Source organism: Aulonocara stuartgranti, assembly GCF_965226115.1.
Source record: "Aulonocara stuartgranti genome assembly, chromosome: 16".
NCBI classification, from domain to species: domain Eukaryota; kingdom Metazoa; phylum Chordata; class Actinopteri; order Cichliformes; family Cichlidae; genus Aulonocara; species Aulonocara stuartgranti.
In genome coordinates, this window is record NC_138952.1 from 29,441,271 (window position 1) to 29,459,426 (window position 18,156).

Below are 18,156 nucleotides of genomic sequence, written 5' to 3' on the forward strand. Positions count from 1 at the left end.
AAGTAAGTAATCTCACTGCATTTAACAGGCTGTCAAAACAGGACTGATACGTTTGGATTTTTCCTGCTTTTAAATATGTAAAGTGTAAAATTATATCATGAACAATATCAAATCATTTTCTTTGATGCCCATTTATTTTCCTTCTGTAACAATAAGATAAATGCGAAATATTAAATTAAATTATAATTAATTATAATGAATGCAGTAATAACAAAACAGTAATAATAATAACATAAAAGAGCAATAAAAACAACATTTCCTGTTTTCAAAATTAAACTGTTGAAAATAATTACCCAAAAATTTACCATTGTTTAAATGCTCATGGACCTAACTGCAAATGAGTACAAATAATAAACACACGATGACACTATGGTTTTTTTTGTAATTTTTTAAAGAAATTACAAGGAAAGAAATTCTTAATGAAAAAGTGATGTAAAGTCATAAAAAGGGCATCTGCTTTAATTGTTTGTTTTTAAAATACGTTTTCAAAAAGTATTTACGATGATTTTTGTTTGCGGATTTTTTTGAAAGCAGGACTTTGCTGTAATGGAGTACTTTTACACTGAGTGAATACTGTTTCCACCGCTGTGTGTCACATGTGGAGAAATGAGACACAGAAACAGAGGCAGTAGAAGGGGGCGGGGCCAGCCCACATCTGGATGAAAAACATCTGGGCTCCCTCTCTCTTTCTCTGCGTACATGAGAGGCTCTCCGCTGACACCGGGGGCTGAAGACCGAAGCACCAACACACCGACTGACCGGGGTCCCCTGAGTTTCATCGACTTACTTTGCCGGAAGATGATGGCTCAGTGCTGGACGATTTGGACCGGGATCCTCGTCCTCCTGACTGCCTGTGAGTGCTGCCTGATTTCTGGGCTGTTTCTCTCTTTTCCTCGGAGCTGGAGGGCCGAGAGGAGGGCATGACAGAGAGGAGGGACGTTTTGTTTTGGAAAAGCTACTCAGATCCGTTATCTTGGTTGAATGACTATACAGCACATGAAGAAATACTCATGTGTTATCAAGTGAGAGTGGAAGATTCATGTAGCAATAAAAGTTGCAACGAAGGTATCAGATTCATGTAGCTTAGTTGCAGTGTCAACAGAGAAGTACACAAATATCATTCATGTAATTTAGTTTATCAGCTTTGTGTATTGTCAGCAGTCCACAAATATTATCAGCTCCATCAGCAGATAAGATGCTAAATGTGACTGTCTTCTGATTCAAACCATGGATCCTGAGCCATTAAAGTCTCAGCAGCATTTTCCTGTTTATTCTCTTTTAATCTCTCTCTGATACTCTAAAAGTCCTGAATGAAAAATGTTACCTAAGTAAAACGTAGTCTAAAACATAGTCTTAATTTAAACATATTCATTTAAATGTACTCAGTACAAAGATATGACCCATGTGAATATTACAGATGTTATGTACTCCTGAACATTGTGTTTTACACTATTTTACTCTTGCTGGTTGGAGTGGATTTGATTTATTTCATGTGGGATTCTAAATAATGTCTGCACCATTTCATATTCAAATACGTTTCTCAACAAATCAGTTCGCTTGACTTCCTGGTTTTCTAAGTCATAATATCAATAATTCAAACTTCAAAAAAGGCGAAATAAGTTGTTAAAATATTTCAAAATAAAAGCATGAAATGGTCAGCATTTTTGTTTTGGCAGTTATCGAAAAAGATATCTTTTCTATCAACAATCAAATTCCATTTCAGCTTTAGTCTTGTATATATTATATTTCTTGTTAGACATGGTTCAATCTATAGCAAAACATGCAGTAAAACAGACAGTAACTGCCTTCAAAATGCAGAAATGGATTCTCTTCTTGAGTAAATGTGCTTTCCACCATGGTCATTATGCATGCAGTTCCTGTTAAAGGGCAGCTTATTATCTCATATCTAACAAAGAGTGAGTGTATCTGAAAGTCCTCATGAATGGCTACACACACAGTCACATCTTGGCGCTGTTTAAGACATTGGAGAAGACACAGACTGGCACTAAAAGAAAGAGTGTGTTAATGCTTTTGGACACTTTTCTTGTACTTACAGAAGAAATTGAACAGAATACATATTTCAAAAAGATAAATTCCCAAACGAACAACAGTACAAAGGGAGTGCTGAAAAGAATCCACTTATGTGGGGATTTACAGACTTTTGTTTCTTTTGTGCACAAAATAATTCAAATCACATACAGACAGAATGTTAAACTGCATCTGACAACATGCTCCACAAAAAGCTGTCTAAGTCATCAGAGTAAAAAACAAAAAAGGCTGTTGTGTCAAATACAAATATCCTGTCACTTCAGTCTGATTTACTGCACATAGTGACAAATACAGCATCTCAAAGATGTCTCAGAGCACCATCCATGCATAAATATCAACTTTTCATTGTTCCAGTCTCTCATACAGCATGAGGTTGTTTTAAAAAAAAATTGTTTTATGATTTTACTCACATTTGAGGAGCTTTTGTTTGCATCCAGATTTACTGCCTGTGTGAAAAGTGCAAAATGCTGAAATGTAGTATTGAACCCGTTGGTATGTTTCTTTAAATTTTAATTCAATGATGGGAATAAAGAACATGAGCAGTACTAGTCCCCAATCATGGAAGGGATTAATAACAAAAAGGAAAAGGTAAAGATTATGACCAAACAATAGCGATAAAAAAAAAAATCCAGGCATATGAGGCAGGTTGGAGCAACTTAAAGTAGATCTTTAATTCAGTTGGAAGCAAGCATAAAACAATACTGACTTACAAGCTGATGTGCATGATTTAATTCGTTTATATGAGTCTCTGTTGTAGTCGTTCATTGTAATTTTTCTCTTAAATAATGTTTTGAAGATGAGAACACCAGAAACTCCCAACTCTGGAAACTACTCGTCTACTAATATTCTACTAAGTATTTATGTCGCCTCACTCAAATTCATCATTAAATTCAAAACAAACATTAATGGCTACTGGCTTCAACACAATCCTGTGGGACTCCTGCTTGTGTGTTTACTCACATTAATTAAGAGAAAAATTAGATGGTAAATTATGTAGCATAAATACTTTGCAAATCTGTAAACAATGATAGTTTTAAATTTCATAATAATGCAACAACGAAACAGTCTGTTATCTGGCTAGTTTCTCAGAGCCAAACTTGAAGTCTCTATGTTTATAGTCTTAGGACTAAGATAAGCCAGCAAGCTGCCGGCTGAATGCATCAGTAATTGGAACATTTAACCATGGATGCAAATGAAGGTATTTTACAAAATGTCAGACCTTTCTGTCAACATAATGTAAATAAAAATCAGTTTGTTTTGCGCGTGTTGCACATGAGTGCAACATGCATATGTGTATAAGCTTAAATCTCCTGTTTGTGTGTGTGTGTCTATCTGTGTGTGTGTCTTAAGTAAAGTTGGAGTTGTGATAGGGAGGGCCTCCTCCTCCGCCGAGTAGCATGGAGCGCTCACATTTCCCATGAGCCTTTGAGGGAGGAGTGTTGGATGCTAACTTGGCTCTCGATGCAGCTCACTTCTGGCTTCAATTTATTCCTGGAGGCACACACACACCCACACACACACACACACACCCACACACACACACACACACACACACACACACACACACACACACACACACACACACACACACACACAGACATATACTCACATGTGTGTACTTCTAACTCTTGAGGGTCTTAATGCAGTCCAGGCCACCTACCCTAACCTCAACCATATTATAGCTGCAGAGGGTGGGACAAGTATTTAGAACTTTTGCTTTAGTAATTCAATCATGTAAATGTCCTGTTACCAGTGAAATCACGCATGCGAAGCTTTACATAATTAAATACCAAAAAATAAAAGCACTTACCATGCATGATTAGTTATTTGCATTATGGCTATAAATGCATTAATATATTTATGTATTGCGGCTATAACAGATGCTGCCTGTAACTGCTGGATACTGCTGGGTAACATTATGACATGATAATACATCATCATTTACATGTTGATGTATTTTTACTCCAAACTATAATTAACCATTAAATAACATGATATTTACCTCTCAAATATTTGGGAGTGTGTTTAATATTGTGTGATATTTGTTGTGCTTATTCTACTTTGTTTTTGTAGGGTTACTGATATTTTAAATGGCCTTTTTAGGTATCCATGCTGTCACAGCTGCATGAGTATAAATGAATGATGGTGCAAGTAAGTGGTAGTAGCACTCGACCTGAAAGCAAACTATACTCTAGCCTACTTAATAACATTAGTTTGTTTTTTATTTTATATTACAATGATAGTATTATTAACATGTTATTAAAGTTAACATCATGTAATAGGTTTAGTTTTTGTATGATGTTAGACTTTGTATCTGAAAAAGTAAATTAACTGCAGACAGCCTTTGAAGACGGGTCCCTAAATTGGGACCAGTTGAAAGTTACTAACTTTCCACAAATGTCCACATACCCAGTCTCTAAAACTCGTACTGACCCTTACAAAGATAAACATTTGAGTACACGCAGAGCCTGTGATGCTGATTCAAGCTTTTTACATCCCAACTCTTTCTTCCTTTGTCTTCAGCCCAGTTTGGAAGAAACATCTGGAACTGCTTCGCCTTTGTGTGTGTGTGTGTGTGTGTGTGTGTGTGTGTGTGTGTGTGTGTGTGTGTGCGCGTGTATTTGTATGTGTATTTGTATGTGCATTTGTGTGTTACAGAGTTAATGAACTGCTGTGTGTTTATGTGTACTACTCTGTATGTGTGTGTAGAGCATTTCTAATTATAATGCATTGTGGTTGGGTTTGTGTGTGTAATTGAGTACATGTTTACATAGATATCCATGCAACACTGGGATTTCTATTTGTGTATGCCTGTGTCGTTGAGAGGACCCATTTTAGCTTTCCATTTTATGCCACTTTATGTTGTTACTACACACTTGAATTATAAATATCATACCCTGTACTCCACTCTACTTTTTACTTAATAATTTTTTACTGCTTCTGTTACTTTAGTTACTTTGTAGATGGTATAAAGACAGAACCTCAATATATATGAATTAAACTGCGCTGCAGAATGGCTACTTTGCATTTACATGACTTTTACCTTCAGCAGAACGTTTTTACACAGCAGCATCATTAAAACTTTGACTCTTCTGGGAATGCATGATATCATAAGTACAGCATGTTTGTTGCTTGGGCCATTATATCTGTGTCATCTGGGTGGGATGGCAATCTGGCAGAGCAACACACGCATATGCAAGCTCAAGCATAGTGTAAAGATATTCACTTACTCTACAGACAAATACACAACAACCACATAGTACAAATACCAAAGCCTAAAACCGCACACAAAGAAATAAAGTCTGCTTATTTCTTTGAGAGACTGCTTGCTAACAGTTTTCAGCTCCAAAGGGACACACCCATATCCTGCTCTAAGTCACATTCACTTTATGTAATTCTGTACGTGGCAGAAGCTGATGCAGTAGGATGTTTTGAACTTTACTATGTTGGAACCTCCAGCTAAAACCGAGAACACAGCTGTCTGTTGCCCTCAAGACTTTCAGCTGTCATTATATTATCACATATCACAAGCCTCAAAGCTAATCTCCTCTGTGACCTAAGCAATGTCATGCTATATGTACGCAATGTTATTAATGAAGTAGGATTTTTGGGTTACCAGTCAGGCAGGGGTTGACACAGAAGTCACATATGTCTTTTATGTTTCATGTAAAACCTTTTTTACTCTGTGCCACACTGATCCATTTCCATAAAAGTCATAACACTGTGTAAAAAGGAATTAAAAGCACAGTGCAATGATCTCTTAGTCATTTGATGCAGATTGTTAACTGAACATGTTAAATGCAGAAATGTTGATTTGATTTGATTTGAAAACAGAGGGTACATCCCAGAAATAATTGGAATTGTTGCCAACAGGTGAGTAACACTAGCATCAAAGAGTGTTTCAGAAGTAAGGGTGGGAGGAGGTTAAGCAATGTGTGAGGAACTGTGCAGCCAAATAGTTGTATGTATGATATATAAAATCTAGAAGAATTAAAGGAAAGCTCGTTAAAGGATAATCCAATGAAATCCCCTTGTGAGAAGGGTATGAGGCTGGAAACCAGTACTGAAAGGCTTCAGCACGGCATTAAAATCAGACACACGCTCAGGAACACTTGTGAAAACAAAACGTGTGCGCACAAATGTAAGTTAAAGCTCTGCCATGCATTGCATATAAATGACATTTGTGGCCCATGGACTGATTTGAATGTCACATCCATCGGGCCAGAGATGAGTGACACCATTCACCTTGTGATCCATGGAGCACCAGCATATAAACAGTTTGAAAATGGTCTGCCTGTTTTAATTTTTATCCTAAGATATACTTTAGTGAATAAGTAGCATTTTTGTGCCTTTTTCAAATTGTGAAACCCGGATGAGATCACTAACTCCACTGCCTAAAACGTTTTATACCAGCGGTCCTCAATCCCCGGTAACGGTCCGTGAGTCGTTTGGTACCGGGCCGCGAGAGTTGAGGGTCAGGTGTGAAATTTGTGGTTTTCAGATTTTTCCTCATTAACTCGGTCTCCCTGGGTCTTTTCCCGTGTTGTAGTTGTGTCTTATTTTGAAATAAATGTTTACGCGTTGCCATAGCGACCAGAGAGCATTAAGGGACAGAGAGGACGACGTCACTCTCAGTGTTGTTGGCGCATTTCAGGAGGACGCTGCTAATAAAGTAACACAATTACACAGTGAATTTGCGTTTATTATTATATTTACAAAATACCACAGTTTTTGTCTTGGTCGTATCATTTTATTTTGTTGTATTCATCCGTGACACCTTAAAGGCCGGTCCGTGAAAATATTGTTTGACGTTAAACCGGTCCGTGGCGCAAGAAAGATTGGGGCCGGTGTTTTATACAACAGAATGGGAGTGGAAACAGGAAATAAACAGGGATCTTGTTAAAGCGTTGTGTTTGTCGACACCAACTTCATACTATATGTGTTTATACTAAACCATAAACCTCTGGTCCTGCAGCATAATTCCCACGGCTGCTACAGATGAGCTTTGGGGTTGGCTGAAATGACTCATGTTGTTATTTTTCCTGCTGATTTCTGATTCATCCTTTTCTTACCCTGAAGGTCTTCCAGTTGATGTCCAGTCTTTAAGCCACCTGAGCTTCAATTTATGCAGGTGGTGTGAGGTATCCACACCGGTGTGCGAAGGCAACATATGCTCCAGCAACTGCAACTTGAGCTCTTTCTGCAACACCACTGAAGAGATCTGCATGGCCATATGGTGAGACCCTTTTTGAGTAACTTATATTCCTATAATTTGTTTTGTCTGTCTTCTGTGGGGAAACTTACAGAGCCTATGACCTAACCTGTATATAGGTAACTACATGAGAAAATAGACACATGGTAGTTTTTACCTTTCTCAGTTTGATGTTTTCTAGCTGACTGTTTTGTTATTTGTTTAATACAGCACATCCTGAAGCCTCTAACATCCATAGAAATGCTATAAAATGACCATGCCCACATTGTTATTCTTCAGCACTGTCCCATGAGTCTGCAGATAAGAGAACAGTACAGCCGAGCTGGTTCAATATGGTGTCGATCAGTATTATGAAACATCCTGAAGTGATTTCTCTCAGCGTGCTACTGTTGGACTTAAATGAAAACACACACAGTCTCACACGCACGAACGCAAACAAAACATGTGACCACAGTTTGGCCTTTTTCATAGTTGTTGGTTAATTTTTCTATTAGAGAGAATCTCTGTAGCTTCAAAACTTCACGCCAGCTTTCTGCTGCTGCTTTCTTCATGACTGGAAAGTTTTTGCTGATTGGTAGTTTTGTTTGGATAGCAGTCCTACACTGTGATCCCCTCACTACACCCCCCCCCCCCCTCTCATTTCCTGTGCACGTGAGCCAGCCTGACCCTCCCAGCTCTCTGAAGGAAACCAGCAATAGAGAACTGACAGAAGAAAAGAGGAGAAGAAAATTGGTTTATTCAGGGCAAATATACACAGTCTGTAGACTCTCTGTCAGGAACACGGTGTTTGTGTGAACTCCACTTCACTGGTGTCATCTTTGCATCAGTGGTGCAAAGATTCAAAACTCTGTTTACTCACGTACTGTAGCTCAGTGAAGGTTTGAGGTACTTTTATTTTCTGCTTTACTCTTTGATGTGTTTATTGGATGAAGATGAAAAAATACTACCAAAAATGGTCAAAAGCAACAACAAACAAACAACCCTACAGATTGTTGAACAGCTGGCTTGTGAGCAGACTTTGGGATGAGCTTAGAGATTGCTTTTATTAACATTATTAATAATGCAGTAGCCAGTATTCTATTATTCTCTTGTATTGTAAAAAAGACCCCGGACTCAGGCCTCTTCAAGCGTTAGTTTATAGAAAACTACAAGACATGAGAACATCACCATGTAGCTGTGGTCTTGTACAAGCCCAAATCGGGTGTAATAAACAAATCAGTGATTCTCTGAAATGATTGTTTTTCAAAAGAAAAAAATGTTATAGTATAATAGCTTTAATAAAATTAGCTTAGATGCAAATTAACATTCCAGGAGTTAGTCTGTATGTTCTCCCTGTGCTCATGTAGTTTCCTAGCTTCCTTTCACAGTCCAAAGACATGTATATTAGGTTAACTGGTGATTGTAAGTTGTACATCGATGTTAGTTTGAATATTGTCTGTCTCTCTGAATTAGCCCAGCAGCAAACTCTCAACTCATCCTGGGTGTACTATACCTTTTGCCAGCTGGAAAACGCCCCAGCCCTGGCTGAACTGGATAAGTGGAGGAAGATGGGGTGCATTTTCTTTTTGGACAGTTACACATTAACATATTTAACAGCAGGGGTAATAGAAGGGCTGAACTTCCATCCACTTTCTTCTGCTTGTCCAGTCCATAGTGAGAGGGACTGGGTACATCCTCAACAGGTTGCTGGTCTGCAAGTCTCCTTGCTAGTCTCGTGACTGTCCTCAGTCAGTGCTGTCTTGATGACTGTATAAATGGCTTCAAAGATAAATGTATGAATGTAATAAATGGCAGAGCACAGAGCAGTGTTGACCTTCAGCTTTGTGATGCAATCCGTGGCTGTTCACAAGCCAAGTGGGCATGAAGTCTAAATCTGCTGAGCGTCAGGCTGGAAAGATGATGTCTCATCTCTCTCACATCAGCAGGATGTAAACTCCTCTTTAAGTAAAGCCAGTCACATGCATTACTTTCTAATGTTTCTAATTTTTTTGTCTGCTCTTCCAGGAGGAAGGCAAACAACACAATGACAGTGTACACAATGTGTCACCACCCAAATCTGCCACTGGATGGTATCAGTCCTGACCTGCTGCAGACCTTCACTTCCAGGGAGTGTCGTATGGTCCCACAGGCTGCAAATGACTCCATGATGGTCTGTGGATGTCAGGGTGAACATGAATGTAACGACAAACTTGTCTTCGACAAGGGAGCAAATGGTGAAGAGAAGGAGGAACGAGGGAGTGTGGGAAAGAATAAATGCATGAAAAGATAAATATGTGAATATAATGAAATCCAGCTAGGTGGATGAATAGATAAAACAATGAACAGGTAGCTAAATCAGTGGTTAACTGATAAAATCCTCTGTTCCTGCAGGATTCTTACCGCTCCAAAGTAAGGATGTGATCCCTGTGGTAGTGGTTAGTTTGGTGCCCCCTATTCTGGTGGCCATAGTTGCCATTGCTGCCTTCTATTTCTACCGCATACGTCGTCCTGACAAACCAGCTCCGTCAGTATGCCCTGACTGGCCCACTAAACGCACCCCTGAGCTTTACCAGGCCTTGGATCTACCATGTGGGGGCCTGGGTGCTCAGGGAGAAGGTGGAGGAGGAGGTGTGACTGATGCTGAACAGGATGAGTCGAACACCAAGGTTCAACCTCTTAACAGTGACACTATCAGCGGTATGACCAGTTGGCAGGGCCAGCCAGCTGAACTGCTACCTATCAAACTGGATGTGCTGGTGGGGAAGGGGCGCTTTGCCGAAGTGTGGAGGGGATGGCTGCTCCAGGGCGAGAAAGGTGGAGTTAATAGCTATGAAACTGTGGCGGTGAAGGTGTTTCCGGATGTGGAGTACGCCTCATGGAGAAATGAATGCTCCATCTTTGCTGACCCCAAGCTACAGCACGATAATGTGATTCAGTTCCTAGCAGCTGAGGAAAGGGGCCTGTCGGGCCACACCCCACACACCTACTGGCTGGTTTTAGCCTATCACAGCCTAGGAAATCTGCAGGACTTCCTCACAGCTAACATATTGAGCTGGGAAGAACTTGTTGCCATGGCAGGCAGCATTGCTAAAGGATTAGCTCACCTTCATAGTGACACAACACTCAGTGGGCTACCAAAGGTAAATTTAACCTATCATCTTCTAAGATTTATTATTATTGATGGTCCCAACGAAGAGCTGAAGGGAATCCACCATGAAGTTTAGATTCAGTTCAATTCCATTTGTATAGCACCAAATAATAACAACAGTAGTCTCAAGATGCTTCAAAGGGAAAGGGAATGAGCCAGAATTTTAAACGACTTACTAACAATTAAACTACAATAGTGGTATCAAACACCGAAGCTGAAGACCCTATCTCCCATAGGAACCACAAGTAAGCCCACAGTCTGGGATAATATGTTGCTATAAGGTCTTTAAGATATTATTGAGCATGATTGTTCTAGAAAGAAATATAACTCCTGAAAATAATCAAATTAATTATTAGTCATCAAGTATTAACTTTGATTTTAGTACATTGCATGGATGAATTTTGAGTTGCATGGCTTTGATTAAATAAGTTGCAGTTATTCAAGGATTTGAACGCCAGCAATGAAATGTTTGTATGCTTTGTATGTTTATGAATTACCCCCTTTTTACATTACAAAGGTTTCAGTGCCATTTACTAACTTCTAAAGCAGATTTAATGGAACAAATGCTGGCTGAGAGATTGCATTTACAAAGAAGCTGGTTAAAACTAGACTTGCTTAAGTGAAGCTTTGGCTCTATACGCACACCTACAGTCATTCATGAAATGCCAGATCAGATTTCTAACTTAGTCCTGACCACCGCACAGTACACTTAACCCACACTGGATACATATATGACTCAGGGTGATTATAGTGGTTATTATGCCAAAGGGAAGTGTGGCTAAAATCATTTGTTTACAACTCAGATAAACAACGGTAAAAAGTATACTTCGTCTTGGTTAGCCAAACACAAGGCCTATGCTCTTTAGCTTCTTCTTCTCTTTTTTTCAATCTTTGCTCTACAGCTTCTTCCTAATATCCAAACTTAAGGACACAAGTGTATATTCTTGCATTGCCAGGTAGTAGACTGCTGTATCTATGTCAGTAAATTAACAACACATAATTCACTGAACTCATAGAGGATGATAAGGTGCCCTTGTCAGACCAAGGCCTAAGCATATAATGCAATTTAATTACTGTTTCCTCCAGGTTCACATAGATTTGGACAAAGCCATTTAAATTGACAAATGCTAGCCAAGAAAACTCTACCAGCATATTTTAAATCAGTGCTGCCTATTGTGAATGAAATCATGCATTGTTTGAAACCTCAAAGCCTCATGATTCATTGTATGGATGTGGACCATGATACAGATACCACAGCAGCAATATTTTCACAAAACAGATTTATCTCTATCTGATATGAATATATATGAATCTCTAGGATTGATTTTGGGCACAGTTTTTGGCTCCTTGCTGAAGTTGTTGTTTTGAGCATTGCTTGTTTTTGTAGGTACCAGTGGCCCATCGGGACCTCAAGAGCAGTAACATCCTGGTAAAGAGCAGGAAAGAGTGCGCACTGTGTGACTTTGGTCTGGCTTTAAGACTGGACCTGTCCCTTACAGTTGATGACTATGCCAACAGTGGACAGGTAATCTGTGCATATCTGTGCAGTTTGTGTTTGAATATTTTTATTAAATACACCCATGACCCAAACTATTATGCCTACCTGTCTGATGTGCTGTTTGCATGGCACCAAAAAAAGAGTTTATCATTCTGTCTAGGTGGGGACAGCTCGCTACATGGCTCCTGAGGTCCTTGAGTCCAGGGTGAACCTGGAGGATCTCGAGGCCTTTAAACAGATGGATGTTTATTCCATGGCTCTAGTGTTGTGGGAGATGGCCTCTCGATGCAATGCAATTGGAGGTATGTGTTCTTTTCTGTGTTTCTGTAGATCAAGAGAACAAATCCTTCATAGAGAGGACCTGCCACCCCATGTTTTTCACAGTTTAGGTTAAGGCCCAAGACCATACAAAGATGTGATGCCAGTCATTGTGCAGTCCTATGTTAAAAAAAGAACGAGGTGATCAATCAGAGTCCAAAAGGAGGCTATGACCACAGAAGTAAACTAAATGTGTTCTGCTGTGCTTACCACAAGGAGGGAAAAAAGTAAAAGAAAACAAAACAGATTCAGTATGCAACCTTTGACTTACTGATATCCAACCCATGGAGACTTCCTTTATGAATGAAGAGGTGGAGTTAGTTTAGTTTTTGGAGCCCGTTTGTATGTTTGCTTTGACTGGAAGTGAACCAAAACCAAAGTCTCTGACTTTCTCCAGTTGCTTCACGGCATAGCACCCCCTGGCTGTAATGCTCAGCCTGCTTCCTGCACTTTCTTTGTTTAAAACTGATCTTGCGTGGCCCAAAGTGCTTTCCTTGCCTACAGCTTGTGTGGTTGATATAGTTAGCATATGTAATTTGATACACAAATATAATGACATGTAATCTTTCTAAATCTGTAGGGTAAAAGTGCTTAATTCTGCTTTGCTTTCCACTGTTTTTTTCAAACGGGGAAAGACTAGATCTCTGTCTTATCAAAAAAAAAGGGAAAAAAAGAAAAAAAGAGGTGACGTGGGACAGATGTTCTTAGTTTTTTGCATGTGTCCAAAACCTCTTTGCACTCTTCACTGTTCTTTAGAGCTTAGCACAAAAACGGCGTGTTGACGTGTGCATAAAAGTGAAATGATGGCTACTGTCCCCGGAACTTGATTTAAGCATGACCTCCGGTTGAAGACTGAAATTTCGATCTTGGAAGTTTGCTCCAAAGTGTGGGGGGAGTGGTGCAGCTGAACTAAAGGTAGTCCCTGTGACAACAGCTGCAAGTTCAGTTACAGGTCAGACAACTCCCATTGCAGAAAAAAAAGTTTATGATAAATGTGTGTGTGTGTGTGTGTGCGTGCGTGTGTGTGTGTGTGTGTGTACGTGCATGCGTGTGTGTGTGTATTGCTGCAGAGGTAAAGAGCTATGAGCCAGCATTTGGCTCCAAGGTTTGTGAGCAGCCCTGTGTGGATAGCATGAGAGATCTGGTGTTGAGAGACCGAGGACGTCCGGACATCCCACTAGCATGGACGCAGCACCAGGTCAGTAAAAAAGTAAAAGTGCAGTAAAAATCATGTAGAGACACAGACAAACTGAAAGTTTAGGCTTATGGCCACTGTCAACTGCCCACTCACAATTCAGCCAATCATATACCAGGGAATTCATTTTTTACATGGTTTATTTCAGGGTGTAAAAACTCACAAATCAATTACAAAGATATTCAAAATGTGCCTAATCGTGACCAAATCAGATTGTAAGAGTTGCTTGTTACAAGCTTATAGTCATCACTGTCTTCAAATGAAGCCTTTGGATCTAACGCTGATCTTCTTTAGGGGATGAACATCTTCTGTTCCACCATCACTGAGTGCTGGGATCACGACCCCGAGGCTAGGCTCACGGCTCACTGCGTGGTCGAGCGCTTCAGCGCCCTGGAGCAGGCGGAAGATGACGACAGGGTGGGAGACGAAGAAGACGAGGAAGAAGTAAGTCAGGAGTAAGAAGACGAGGTGAAACTCTGGCAAGAGAATGAAGCAGAGAGAAAAATAGACTTGGAGACGCCTCATGCTCCGTCTCCTCGAGGAGAGGAGATCTCTTTTCTTCCAGATTGAAAGGGAGGACATGCCTGAGGTTCACTGCTTCACACTGGTTTTCCCCCTAACGAGTCTTCATGGTTCGCTGTGTTTGCATTGTCGGAGAAACACGTGTTTTTTTCTGCTAATCTTCAATGAGACACTGATAGAGAATGAATTGTTAAGTCACTAAAACTGACAAGAATCTAAACCACAGTTACAGTTAAAGCAGTTTTTGACTGATAGTTAGGATTATCTAATTTGCCACAATAAGGATATTCAAAAAGTCAATATTAGCAAGAGTGGACCACTTCATAGACATTGCCCCAGTTTGCTCAGATGGAAGTTTAGCTCAGTCTCAACAGATGGGAATGGACCACTGGTGCAGACTGGAACATCTCAACATGGAGAGGGATTTTACACAAACTTTTAAACTCACAGTCGTATAGTCTGGAGAATCTTTAGGTAGTGTTATCTTTCTCAAATAAAATGTGAAGAAAATAAGTTTTCCCACAAGAATATATAAATAAATAGAACAAAATGGTCCAACATATAGTATGACAAACCTTTATATGAACCAAAGAATAATTCATTGTTGTGCAATTTGGTTGAACTTGTGTAAAGCAAAAAATCTATACCAGCAACCCCATGACTGCACTGTTGCCATTTTATATTGACTTCTAGAGAGACAATCATAAAGAAAAGAATGGCCCCAAATTTCATGTTTTTTAGACTGTACATTTTCTGAGATATTTCAAGCACACCCACTCTTGGTGCCATTTTTACCCCTTTGCTTTGTCGTGTAGTGATCTGGCAGTGCGAACACAGCCGTTGTCACCCAACAGAGGGATTTTGTTTATTACGAATTTGTGTGTTTTCTCTTTGTTGCTTCCTGGATGTTTCCAGCAAAAGACCAGAGGAGACAGAAATGAACCAAAGACTGACTGTGCCTTAAACGACAGACCTACTTCTTCGCAAACGTTTGCTGAGGATGTGACACCCGAATCAGTCATAGATCTGCTGGCAGTTGCTGATCGCTGAACAGTTTGAAAAAGATTTGATTTGTTGGAGCTGGTCTCCATTTTGTCACGGTATTATTCTTTTATACTGGCTGTGACATGTGACTTATCATTGCTATACTATAACCTACTACTGTAGGTCATGTGACTATAACCTACATTTATGAATAAACAGGAGAGAAAAATCTTTTTCCTGGTTTTATGTTTGTTTGATAAAAAATTTGACTTTTTTCATCTACACAGTTTCATCCCTTGGTGTATTTTCTTCTTTTCAATTACTTCTCTGAAAGACATTACTATAAATGCTGATAATATAAACTTATCTGCCACTCAATTCTATACATCTTGCTATCACTGGTTTGAACCCCTTTTTTGCTGTTTGAGTGGCCTCATATGGATTTAAAATAAGATTCTCCGAGGTGCTGGAAACATTTCTCTGAGATTTTGGTCCATGTTGACATGACAGCTTAAAAATAACCTACACACCATTACACCACCAGCAGTAGCCTAAACCGTTGATACAAGGGAGGATGGAGCCATGCATTTGCATTAATTACACCAAATTTCACAGCAGAAATTGAGACTCAGACCAGGGAACTTCTTTCCAATCTGGTGCTTGACTTTGGTGAGCCTGTGCAAATTGCAGTCCCAGTTTTCTGTCCTTTGCTGACAGGAGTGGCACCTGGTGTGGTCTTTTGCTGTTAGAACCCATCTGCTTGTGCTTTCAGAGATGCTCTTCTGCATACCTTGGATGTAACAAGCGGTTGCTTGAGTTACTGTTAACTTTCTATCAGTTTGAAGTGGTTTGCCTTTCTCCTCTGACCTCGGGCTTTTTGGCTTAAAGAACTGCCTCACACTGGATATTTTTTATTTTTCAGACCATTCTCTGTGAGCCCTGGAGAGGCTCTGTGGGAATATCCCAGTAGATCACCAGTTTATGAATTACTCAGACCAGCCTGTCTGGCACCACCAAGCATGCCACATTCAAAGTCACCTAAAATCACATTCTGATGCTTGTCTGTATACTTGAAGGCATTGAGTTCCTGCCGTGTGATTGGCTGATTAGATTTAGATTAGATCAGACATTTGCCTTAATGAGCATGTTATATACCCGAGAGTAAGGCTACGGGACGTGGAATAACAATGGTATAACAGGGAAAAGAAAAAGCCAAGCAGAACAAATTGTGAAAAACTAAGTTTAAATTAATAAAGGAGTCAACTCAAAAAGTCGGCAACACCGCTATTTCAACTAAACAAACGACATCCACAAACTAAAACACACCGAGGAAAGACAAAGGAGATGGTTAACCAAATTAAAGGTTCACTTCTGCTACCAGTGGATACCAGCTACTCATTAGCAGCTCAAAGAAAACAAAGTTTCATTAAGACAAGCTGAATACACCACTAATGCTCACTAAGAGGGGTCCACACACTGACTGAGCTGCTCTTTAGTAGCCAGCTGTGCACTGGCTCCTCAGGAGGGATGGATGGCAGCTGAGCTCCTGAATGACAATCTAGTGTCTAAAAACCTATATGTTGAAAAACAATATAGTATTGTTCATTATAAAAAATAAAGTTTTAAAACTTTTAAAACCATTTTTATGGTGGATACAAAGCTAAGTAACAATGTTTCTAGCTTGTTTCTATCTGACAAAAGATATTCCACCTAAAGATAATGCACCATATATAATAAAAATGATTATTTGTTTGAATTATCTATGTTCTGTTTTAGCCTACATTTGTTTACACTGAAAAAAAATATGCCCATTAGCCAGCAGAAGTTGTTGTGTACCTGTGAATGTAAAGATGAAATCCATTTTACTACTGGCTAAAAAACAAAAATTTAATGTGATGATTCAGAAGTAAGTTCTTCCACTTTCTGATCATTTCTGAACCTTTTTTTTAAAAATAAATAAATGTTTGTTCAAATTTAGGAATGAACACTTCATACGCTATTTCATCCTAGTTTGTTTATAAAAGAATAAAAATCTGTTGATTCTGTTTGTTGTGGGAGACAAGAGACAAAGATCGAATAGGTTAGATTGCTTTCAAAAAGGAAAGGGAGAGTAAGTGTCGCAGGATTGTTAGGGATAAACTAACACAGACATTGATCAACAAACGTATAAAATATAAAATGTCAGAAAATATTGAAAATATACAGTGTGTATATCATCATATCCTTACCAAGCAATCCTTTTGAAGCCGGTGCTTCTGTAGATTTATGTTTTCTTATTTTTTCTTTTTTAACCATAATGAAAATGCAAATCTCCAACATCACAGAAGAAACAAATGAAAGGGAAGCTGAAAACCACAAAAACTTTACAGCAGCATTTTATGGGTTGGGCTGGGCACTGAGATGGTTTTGGAGCCGGCTAAGCAAAACAGAATTTTTCATTAAAGCCTGAAAAATACAATAACCATAACACATGAGAAATAAATACCTATTACAATGAAAGAAATGATCACTTAACATAAAAAAACGCACCAAATATGCATGTTTTTGGTGCTACAATTTGACTTAAAATGTTCCGTTAAAATGAAAATTTTAAGTCATTACCATGTAACACTGGAGTTTTCCACCTTCCTAACAGAGTGAAACAAGAGCTAATACAATCAAACAGACACAGGGTGGATTCTCATTAGCTACAGCGATCAGAGATGGTCTAAGTGTAAGCCATGATGGGCATTCAGATGTAATCACATTTACCTCATGTGTCTGATGTTTTGGTGCCACAGAGCGTGGGAACACAGCATCACATGGTGGAAAAAGTGAAAAGCTTTACAGACCTGCCTTAAGAAAAGAGGCAGGCATTAACTTTGAAGTGAAGGGAACCATAATGAACCTAACCCATTTTCTTCAAATTTTTGGTTAAGCATGATGTCTTCACAATTCACAAGAATAATACCCAAAAGTTTTTCTTAATTTTTTTTTCTCCCATGTCCCTTGCGGGGCTCCGTAAAATTATGTCTCAAGTACATTTTTTAGACGGATTCTAACTTTTTATGGATTTGTGAATCTGTATCGCTGCTATAAATAATTAAACTTATGAAAAATATTGTATATAATAAAAAAATATTATACAAGCTTTTAAAGCAAATGCCTTTCTAAACTCCGCACTAAAAAAAGATAAAACGTTGTTATTTATTTCCTTTGCCCCTTTGAGAGAGGAAAAAGATGTACCATATCTGTTGAATATACCTCATCCT

The 18,156-nt window shown here is 39.0% G+C and overlaps 2 protein-coding genes across 2 annotated transcripts in view; one reads left to right on the top strand and one right to left on the bottom strand.

The window, feature by feature from the left end:
• The window catches only part of enox1 (ecto-NOX disulfide-thiol exchanger 1), a 304,893-nt gene that overhangs the window by 234,033 nt on the left and 52,704 nt on the right, over positions 1–18,156 (bottom strand). The window lies entirely within an intron of this gene.
• On the top strand, positions 675–15,139 carry LOC309691654 (TGF-beta receptor type-2-like). The gene is made up of 8 exons (XM_082509497.1): positions 675–853; positions 7,129–7,285; positions 9,266–9,474; positions 9,632–10,380; positions 11,776–11,913; positions 12,047–12,188; positions 13,275–13,402; positions 13,694–15,139. The coding sequence occupies exons 1-8, from the start codon at positions 700–702 to the stop codon at positions 13,856–13,858; spliced, it is 1,842 nt and encodes a 613-aa protein (XP_082365623.1). The 5' UTR covers positions 675–699; the 3' UTR covers positions 13,859–15,139.